The 10,859-nt window shown below is 48.7% G+C and overlaps 1 protein-coding gene across 1 annotated transcript; it reads right to left on the bottom strand.

The window, feature by feature from the left end:
* Positions 1 to 5,150: 5,150 nt before the first annotated feature.
* On the bottom strand, positions 5,151 to 8,022 carry LOC119338859 (protein NRT1/ PTR FAMILY 6.3-like). The gene is made up of 3 exons (XM_037611081.1): positions 7,572 to 8,022; positions 6,892 to 7,472; positions 5,151 to 6,281 (listed from the first exon to the last, which is right to left on the bottom strand). The coding sequence occupies exons 1-3, from the start codon at positions 7,914 to 7,916 to the stop codon at positions 5,417 to 5,419; spliced, it is 1,791 nt and encodes a 596-aa protein (XP_037466978.1). The 5' UTR covers positions 7,917 to 8,022; the 3' UTR covers positions 5,151 to 5,416.
* Positions 8,023 to 10,859: the final 2,837 nt, after the last annotated feature.

Below are 10,859 nucleotides of genomic sequence, written 5' to 3'. Positions count from 1 at the left end.
ATACAATCATTCTTTTACCCAAGTCACTTGGGGGCTCTTATGTTTATTTCAGCCGTTTTATAATAAGTGTTTTTCTTCTTAGTCGTTGTAGAGTTTTTATTATTATTTATCCCTCCTTTTCTCGACACGAGTGTGCGGTCACTAGCCGGGGAGCCTAATTTCTCTCTCAAAACCGCTAGAGTTTAGTTTTCTAAACTGGCCTAATGAGAAGTACTCCGCCTTCGGGATGGGAGACTGAAGCCGTAGGCTGACCCGCTTGAAGTCTTGAGATAGGATGTGTCATGTTAAAACATGACAGAAGCACTTTTTTTTTCTAAAGTCCAATTTTCGGATTGGCACCGAACACTTGATCTTGTTCGGACGTCGCGTTTTTACTGACGTTTTTTGGTTTTCCAAGCTTTTAGCACTTTTAAACTATTTGTGTGTTTTCAGCACAAGTCTCACAGTGCAACGCTGGACACCTTTAGAGATTCGGCAAAAACATTCTCGGATATTGCTATATATGCATCAGTTTCGAATTGTGTCTTCGGTCAATAGTTGGGTTGCCCGGCTCCCGCGCTTGCCTCCTACGTTCCGCTTTGTTCGGCTAGGTGTGCAAAGGGAGAACCACTGCGATTGTGCTTCCAGCTCGCATGGTCAAGCACCTCAGTGGAGAAAGCCGAAAACTGACTGTCACAATAGGTGTAAACTGGTCAGCGATCCGATGACTATATTAAATGACGGGCCATTCATAACATTGGCCGCAGTGTTTCCGGCTTGACCTCGACTGTCGCCGAACACTACCGGGGGCAAGTAACTAGCCTCCCAAACTAAATCCTCAATATTTTGCTCTTACATTGGAGCTGAGGTTTCATGATCATGCTTAGCATGGCAACCCAAAGAAAGGAACCGATAGCGGGACTATTCTCTTTGGAAGACATTTCTTCTGTTAAACAGTAATATAACATATCTCTCTACGTACCTTTGTTTATACAACCGTACGGCCAGATTGCCTTGTTTGTCGTAAATCTTTGCCCTCATAAAGGCTTTACAAAGTAGGACAAACACTCCTCGGCTACTGGCCGAGGAGGTTGAAGCCGATGGTCGGTCAACAAAGTTTTGTATAATGCGGATCTGGGCATTAATGACATAAAGTACTTGGATACATTGAGTCATTACACATAATTTATGATTTTACTATGGATATCGATCCTTAATTCGGCCACCCGTGCCCGCATTAAGGCTCGGGGGCTACTGGGCTTCGGGCTTATTATTTACAAATATGAAAGGGGCACATCAATCCCCTGATCTGGTGTTGCCACCCGACCAGTGTCTTGGGGGCTACTGCATTGCCTGTTCTATGTAGAAAATTTTAAGTGCAATACAGTTTTCGAGGAGATTTTGATCCTCAGGTTGGTCGGCCGCACCCAACCCGAGTCTTGAGGACTGAGCACGCCGCTTTTTGTGTCCTGAAGTATTCTGCCGAGCTAGGACTTGATCCTCAGACCAATTTTGCAAATCAACCTGAGTCTCAGTAGCTACGAGGATCAGCGGTCTTATGTCATCCTTCATGGGCATCTCGGGTTTCAGACCGATACCCACCTTGAGGGCTACTGGCTATGTATCTCGGCAGAGAATAAATTGCACCAATCAAAAATATTGACAAAAATCGGCCCACATTCGGGGTGGTGCACCACCTCAAAAGTAGTCCGGCATAAAGCTCACGCGCTAGTGGCTGGCTCCATAGAGGGCATTTCCGGCATTAAGCTCGGCTAAAATCCATCAAACTTCTTTGAAACAAGGTGATTTACGACACCTCGGATACAGTCCGACATTGGAGCTCGGATACATAGTCCGGCGTTGGAGCTCGGATACATAGTCCGGCGTTGGAGCTCGGATACCGTCCAGCATTGGAGCTCGGATGCATAGTTCGGCGATAGAGCTGGGAAGCAGTCCAGCGTTGGTGCTTGGCTGCAAAAGATACCTCAAATGCAGTCCAGCGTTAGAGCTCGGACGTAAGAGGACACTGCCTCCTGGGAATAACTTCAAACCCGAGGCATGGCATAAAAATAACAAGGCATTGATAAAGGCCGTAAACTTAAAGGGGCTCCTCGGATACCCAATGTGTAAACTCTTCGTATGCACTTAGGCGATCCTCAAGATCGAAGATGAGAAGATTTGTTGAACCAGTTTTCAAGACCGACGACCGAAGATGAAGGACAGTTCGGAAGAATCGAGGAGCGTACCCCACTTGAAGACCGGTTCAGGGGGCTACTGACGGTGTCCTGGACTAGGGGGTACTCACCACGTCGTCTCCCGATCAGTTGGATTGGGTCAAGGATCCCCATGGCCGTATACTCATGGGCCAGTCCGGACAGTTGCCGCATACAAGGAAGATTCCACAAGACTTGGCGATCAGGACAAGGACTCCTCCCCCACCGGCGTATTCGGCTAGGACTCTTGTTATCCTAGGCCTCTGGTACATTATATAAACCGAGGCCAGGCTAGTCGATAGATATACAACAATCATACCATAGGCTAGCTTCTAGGGTTTAGCCTCTCTGATCTCGTGGTAGATCAACTCTTGTACTACCCATATCATCAATATTAATCAAGTAGGAGTAGGGTTTTACCTCCATCGAGAGGGCCCGAACCTGGGTAAAAACATCGTGTCCCTTGTCTTCTGTTACCATCCGCCTAGACGCACAGTTCGGTACCCCCTACCCGAGATCCGCTAGTTTTGACACCGACAAATGTTCTTACTCTCCAGCCGGTCCTCACAACCAGGCGTAGAAGTTCGAACTATAACATTCTCAACACCCTCATCCTCCCCCTCAGGCTCAGGAAGAGGAGGACCAAGATCCGCATAAAAATTATCGAGCACCCTGACCCCCAAAGCATCAATATCAGAATTATTCATGGGTTTAACCGCTGCTAAGTTGTGAATCATCTCTAAAGCTCGCTCTGCCTCTAAATCCAGGATATCATTAACAGAACTTGAAATTTCACTATCATTACTACCTAGTGAAATTCCTAGCTGGTTTGCATTATTAATAATCTCGTCATTAAAAAAATGCAAGATGGAATTTGAGGTATTAACCGACATACCAGAAGTGACCTCAACGTCATGAAGCTTGGCCGCCCTCATGGCGCAGAGCTGCTGCATGTCGTCCACCTCCGGATGATCCTAGAGACGGTAGCTAAACCGTCGCCCCTCACAAACCGGACCTGGAATACCACCGAACACAATAACCTCCTCCCGAGTGGCCCTGCTCGTTGTGGGGCCTCCTGCCCCACCTCAAACACGCAGCCGGTCATCCTCCATCGATGAACCAGCTGGACCGCCGGAAAGTGAAGGGGCGCTCAACGGCACCGGCAACGTCTGTCGCGCCCCACCACAGAGAGACTGCACCATGCCGGGGGAAGATGGAGCCTGGGCCACCTGCCCAAGCTCCCCATCCACCCCGGCCCTTCGGCCAGAAGGGGTCACCGGCGCCCCAGGAGGGCCGGCCATCCTGGGTGCCCCAGGAGAAGAGGGCCCCGAGGCCACCTGCCCCGAGCCCCCTCCGGAAAGCGGAGCCGCCGCCTGCAGCTCCGACCTCGCGAGAGGAGAAGAAGGTGCCGAGGCCACCTGCCCCGGACCCCCTCCCGGAGATAAAACCTCCACCACGGAGACCTCGTCCACCGCGAGAGGAGAAGAGGGCGCCGAGGCCACCTACCCTGAGCCCCCTTCAAAAAGTGGAACCGCCACCTGCAGCTCCGGCATCGCGACAGAAGGAGAGGGAACCGAGACCACCAGCCCCGGACCCCTTCCTGAGTGAAAGACCTCCACCGCGGGGCCCTCGACCTGAGGAAAATCAACAAGCAGATGGGAGGGAACCTCCTCCTCCTCACCCCTGACCGGGATCGGCGAAGCCCCTAGTACTGGACTCACAGCTTCCTCAAAATCCAAAACAGGTAACGTGTGCTCAAACACCTCATCAGACTCCACCTGCTCACTCCAAAGCCTCGGAGGCGCAGAAGCTGGCTCGAAGGACCCAAATTTCAGAGTAGTCGTAGGCACCGAGGAGGGTGGTACCGTCCCATCCCCGGACGTCTGAGAAACGGATCCCGGTGCAGTGGACGACTCTCGTCTAGTATTATCAACTGGCGCCTCCTTAAGCCCCGAACTGTCATCTCCCTCGTGCATATCAATATCAGTCCCGTTAGCCGCCTCGGCGAATAGACTCTCATCCTCAAACTCAATCACGAGGTTATAAATCTGGCCTCGATATACCCACTTGACCACCTCAGGCACGTACTCAATATCCAGAACACTGACCAGCAGTCGGGCTATCCCGTGAGCTCTGGTAAAAGCCATATCCACTCTCTCCGCTCTCCCCACCATAATACCCAAACTAGCCACGACCCTAGCATCCTGCATTGGCTTCGAAGGAGCCCCAGAAAAACGCAGTCAAACCTGAGTAATGGGCATGTGATATCACCAAAATAATATCGAGCGAAAGCAAGTAATACATTTAGAAAATACATGATTACCAATGACAAGTCTACGACTTGAATCAGGGTGGACTAGGCCATCTAATCTATGCTCCATACAACATGTAGCTAAGAGGGCAATGTCCAAAAACTATTCTCTGAGGCGGTGCAAGACCCGTTTAACTTTCCTTGATGAAGACGTGAAAATTCATGTTATCAAAGAGTGCCTAGAGCTCAAATCGTCTCCCTTAAAAAACAATACAAAAACCACGGCCCTGATGACCGGTCCTTACCAACATACTCAAAAGAAAATCTATATTGGGGTCTGTGCTCTTGACGAGCAGTGTTTTTAGTCTAACTGTGTCAAATCAGATGTGAAAGGTACTTCTAGGTTCTGGTTGGTGGAGCAGAGGACTGAAAATCCTCTTTAGTTTTACGCATGAGACTCTAAATCTCAATTCCATTGGCTCTATGGTTTGATTCCACAACATAACTCACAATGAATGAATGTGGGCGATCAACCAGATCAGTCTGAAAAGAAAAAACTTGGGAGGGAGAAGTTTTCACTGTGCAAAATAAAAAACATATTATTCTTAGAAATTGTGGAATTTGACTCAATTACAGCTATTATTTAGCATTAAGAGGGAAGTTTAATTTGAACTAAAATCACAACACTTATTTTGGAACAGAGAGAGTAGAAAAGAAACCAAACACCAAAAAAAATTAGCACGGCGTGCAAAATCCGAAGGCTACATCATAGATTGAGTTATAGCTATTTCTCTCATCAGAAATAGCAAACCCGTTTAAGGAAAAGGAAAAGAAAACGTACCCACATGTACAAATAGACTCTATGTACAGCATGACGGGAATACGTATGCATACGCCACCGAATACACACAAAAACAAGTCAAAACACACCAGAGAAGGTAGAAAAAGAAGAAGCGCAAGTAGCATGCATCGATCAGTGGCCGACGATCACGGCCTCCTCGTCGGCGAGCTCGATGCCGGCATCGGCCAAGCGCTTCTCCTTGTACATGTAGCCCCTTGCCGCCATCGTGAAGAAGATGATATTGATTGCGCTCATGACGGCGAGCAACCAGTAGAAGTAGTCGAGCCTCCCCTGGTCGAGGTTGTCGGCGAGCCAGCCGCCGCTGCCCCGTGGCCCGTGGCCGGTGACCTTGTGCACGATGGTAACTGTGACCGTGCTGAAGAAAAAGCCGAGCGCGCAGGTGCTGAGGAACAGCCCCGTGCTCATGGTCTTCATCCCCTTCGGGCACTCTCGTAGGAAGAAGTCGAGCTGCCCCATGTACGTGAACGCCTCGCCGGCTCCGACGAGCAGGAACTGGGGCATGAGCAGGAACACCGTGAGGGTGACCCCGTGAGTGGACGACTTGAGGCGGTGGCGCTCGACGATCGCCGCCGCGGCCATGCCGACGATGGACAGGAAGAGGCCGACGAAGACGCGCTGGAGCGGGGAGAGGCCGTGCGGATTGCCCGTGATGCGGCGGGCCACGGGCGCGACGAGGCGGTCGTAGAGGGGCACGGTGAGGAGGATGGAACCGATGAGGAAGACGGTGAGGGAACCCGCGGGGATGAGGAATCCGGAGCCGCCGATGCCGCGGTCCATGAGGGAGGCCTGCTCGACGGCGAAGGTGGTCATCTGCGCGTGGATGGTCCAGAACATGATGGTGGTTGCCCAGATGGGCAGCATGCGCACCACCTGCTTCACCTCCTCCACGTCCGTCCGCGTGCACAGCGTCCACTTGCTCGCCTCGGCCGGCGACGCCGCCTCGGCCCGGTCGATGATGGCTGCATGGTCTAGGAATCTGTATGACATGGCAAGTCATCTCATTAGTTTCACCACGAAACTGAATATCAACTGAACAGAAGTACAAATCTGCGTGAGGTTTAAATTTGACTAGTACTCCCTCCATTTCTTTTTAGTCTGCATATAAAATTTGGTCAAAATTAAACTTTGTTAACTTTGACTAAGTTTATAGAAAAAAAATACCAAGATTCACAATATGAAATCAATAATATTAGATGCATCATGAAATTAATTTTCATACTATATAATGTATTATAGATATTAATTTTTTTTTCTATAAAGTTGATCAAACTTTACTAAGTTTGACTTTGACCAGATCTTATATGCAGACTAAAACAACGGAGGAAGTAGCAGTTGAAAATGGCCATGCACAATGTCGCTCTGCATATCATGTCCATATCATGGTGACAGCCAAGAGCCAACGTATCGTAGCAGACTACGTGTTGGTCCACACAAGAATATGACTAGTAGTGGTAGACATGCGAATGTTGCCGTGGACTAGATGATGAGCTCCCCGGATAATAAAATGGAGGTGGACGACATATTTCTCTGCTGCTTAGTTTGTCAGTGTTGACAGGACACTGCCTAGTGATTAATAAAGTACTTACCGGCATTCCTTACTGTGGGGCAGCTTCTGCTTGCCCTTGAGGTCCTCACCGGCGGCGGCCGCATCGTCGACGTCGTAGAGCATGCTCGGGTCGGATGGAAGCGGCAAGGTGCGCTTGCTCCACGCCGCGGTCGTCACGGCGGCGACCTGTGTCAGCGGACTCCCGACAAGCTTCTTGAACCGGTACATCTTGGTGCCGCACAGGAACACGCCGAGCCCGGCGAGGATGCCGACGGCGCAGATGCCGTATCCCCAGCGGCGGCCGATGATGTCCTGCACGTACACCAGCACGGTGACGGCGAGCAGCGCGCCGATGCTGACGAAGAAGTAGAACCAGTTGAAGAAGCGCATCATCTTCTTGCGCTCGCCGTCGTCGGACTCGTCGAACTGGTCAGACCCGAAGCCGGACACGCTCGACTTGAGCCCGCCAGTCCCCAGCGCCGTCATGTACAGACCCAGGTACAGCACCCCGAGCTGCGTCCCGTTCGCCGGAACGCAATCGGGGCTCTGCCCCGTCGCGTCCCCACACACCGCCGGCCGAAGCCCCGGCGCAACCGTCGAGATCGTCAGTACCATCACACCCTGCATCGGTCGAAATACGCGAGTTAGTACGTACGTAAATATAACTGCTAGGCGTGCAACTGTCGCTGATGGTGCAATGGAGAATGGACATGGACGTACGGTGGCTTGGACAGCGGAGAAGACGGCGATGGTGAGGTAACGGCCGAGGTAGGTGTCGGCGACGAAGCCGCCGAGGAGGCAGAGCATGAACGAAGTACCGATGAAGTTGGTGACGGTGTTAGCGGCTGCGGCGCTGCCGAGGTGCATGGTGCCGGTCATGTACGGCACCAGATTCACCGCGATGCCCAGCGTCGTCATCCGCTCGAACAGCTCCGCGCCTAGGATCATGGCGGCGCATCCCCACCCGCCGGTGGTGGAGCGGGCCGCGGGACGGCCCTTGCTGTCCCAGGCGTCCGTGAGGACGCCCTTGCCCTCTGCGGCGATCTCAGGCAGCACCGAGCCCATCGTCACCGAGCTAGGGCTAGTCCCTCTCTCGCGCGCGCTTGCCGGAATGTCGCAGGATCAACCTAGCACGAGCAGCCGGGACAGGTGGTGCGCGTTCAGAGACGAGTAGAGCTTGGTGGTGGTGGCTGTGGTGGTCCTCAGGCGTGCCATTTTATAGCCGAACGGTGGTGGATCTCTGCATCGGGATTCGGGTTGCCCGGGATCGGAGAGATCCTCCTCCCACCTTTGCTTGATGAGCTAGGTGGTGGTCAGTCTCGATCTCTTAATTTATTGTAAACAAGTGCATTATGTGGGGGAATCAGTATCTCCTCCCTGAGTTCCTTCCGTCGTGCTCTACCAAAGTGCCTCTGATTTCATTTTCATCTATCTATTGTTGACTGGCCGTCTATCAAATTTAGTGGAGGATAAAAAGTGCATGCAATTTCACTAACGTCCGGCCATTTAAGGTTCATATTTTTGACGAACATGTTGGTTCGCGATGTGATCAAAAGTTATCTACAGTAGTATCCCCAGCACACTAGGTTTCAAGTCCTGGTGCTCGAATTATTCTTAAATTTATTTCAGGATTTTCGGCGATGCGCTTTCAGTGGGAGAAGATGTTTACGTCGATGACGAGGCGCCTATGGTGACTTTGTAAATTTTAAGATGATATGGCGGTTCAGTCTTTCGGAGGTACTCATAGAGATATGGTGTACGTGTGTGCGTTCATAGGGGTAAGTGTATGCACATATGTATGAGCGTTTGCGTACGTACTTTGTTAAAACAAATTATTTACAGTGTCGCGGTGAATTTTTTATGGGCCCATCCAGCTCTCCAGTCTCAACTACCGGTGTCTACATTTTCCTCCTCTTTTCGGCTTTCAAGGAAGGATCTCATCTACCCACTACTCCAGTAGTGTATATATAGGGTGTTCGTGGGGTAATTACACCTGGAGAAGAGGGATCCTGATGTAGTTAAGGCGGGATTTGGAGAAGGTTCACCTGGGAACTGGGTTCCCCTGCAGTAACTAGAAACGAATCATGATCCTTACCTGTACTGTTAGTACGAGCGCATACTGGCCAGCTGCTTAATTACATTGTGCTAGACGTAATTAATTACCTAAGCTAGGTTAATGGATGATCAAGGCATATATATGTCCCACATGCATGCGAAAAAAAAATTAACTGTTGGCTGATCCATGCATGCTGCATGCTGCATGCAAGCCAGGTAAAATGACGACCATGCATTCTGCTCAAGAAAGGAAGAAAAGAATGAACAAGTGGGTGTATCTTTGTACAATAATTGACTACTACATGCTTATGCTTGTTCACATCTTCGAGTTTTTTCTCCTGGATATATCTGTAATTCCACCCATTTTTGGTTTAGCTAATTGAGCTTTGACTGTTCGTTTACATCTTCGAGTTTCTTTCTCAAGCGCGCTCACATTTTCGAGTATCTGGCGTATTGTGACATATTATAGCAGCAACTTGCAAATTAGAACTGACACCATACCTAATGTAATGCAAATGGGTGACAGAATATGATACGGCAGTTACAGAGGTTGTTGATCGACCGCTTGTCAGTATAAATAGTTAACAAAATTAAAAGCAATAAACAAAATGAATGCTAGAAACGAATTTCAAGCATGCGGTCTAAGGTAAATGCCTAAGTCGGTTATAGTGGCATGTTTTACTATTTACATTCAACTTTAGGTCAGTGGCAGAACCAGGAATTTACTCCTTGGTATTCATTATACAAAAAATGCAGCAATTAATCCACTGTCCATATGTATAATTAATACCTCATATTGTATACTTATATTTGATTTCTTAGGTCATATCTGTGGTATTCATGTGAATTATTCACATAAATACATATAACAAGCATTTACCCCTCTTTATAGATAAAACATAAACGGCTGAAATGATACAAGGTGGTAGCATTCGTGATATGCAACTCGGTCGAACTAGTAATGATAACTCTTGGACAACTAAAAAGATGGTAAAGCCAAATATGGTTATAGGTTAGATTTCCTTTTTGAGTGGAGGTTTTATAGATGACTAGATAATAGGAAAAACTATCGGCCGGACGCTAGCTGATGCATATAGCCAACAAAAGTCCAAATTATATGTACCCATAAATTACTTACACAAACCGATGGGGCCATGAGTTACGTACTTATACGTTCATCAATATTGTCACTACTCCCAAATTATATTTTTTTTTCGAAAACTCCCAAATTATATATATATACAGCAAAAGCACAATCCGTTACGTACGTACGTCCAGTACAGCAAGAACCACAAGCGCGCGTCTGAGGATCCATGTCCAGCCCACTGGATTTTATACACAAGTGTCACAAGCTCCACGTCGTCAGTGATTAATCCAGTGGGCAGCTCAAATTTTAAGCAAGAGAATATACAGGCCACAAACCCTAACGACCTACTTTTTCTGGCGATTCAAGGATCATCTCCTTGACTTGATCTCTGCCACATCATAAGATGTGATGTGTGCCGCGCAAGTGTGTTTGATTGATTGCTTGTCTCGTTTAGGGTTTAGTTAATACTTTGCTTATCTCGTCGTTCCGCAATCGCAAGGGCTAATGGAGCGCATCCGTGGGACAAGCCATATTTGGTGATGCATGCCTGTATACAGGCGGCAGGGAAAATAACTAGAAGCAACCAATCACTAACTGAGGTATAAGACTAACGATTGCACTTCCATCGTTCAACCTAGCCTTTTGGGGTAAAAGTGCACAAGGATCTGGTTCAGAACGTAACTTTTTGGTGAACTAGCAAACACGGCAACTTCTTGAAACGCAAGCCAAATTTTTTTCCTTTATATATAATTGTGAGGAGAAAGCTGCTAATTGAAAAACCTGGCAACAACTTGGCGAAACTTATTACACAAGTAAGATACTTGATCATGTTTGTTTTAAAAAATACTAAATTATTTTGTGCATAT

Source organism: Triticum dicoccoides, chromosome 1B, assembly GCF_002162155.2.
Source record: "Triticum dicoccoides isolate Atlit2015 ecotype Zavitan chromosome 1B, WEW_v2.0, whole genome shotgun sequence".
NCBI lineage: Eukaryota > Viridiplantae > Streptophyta > Magnoliopsida > Poales > Poaceae > Triticum > Triticum dicoccoides.
Note: the sequence above shows the minus strand (reverse complement) of the source record. Positions and strands in the feature narration are given on the sequence as shown.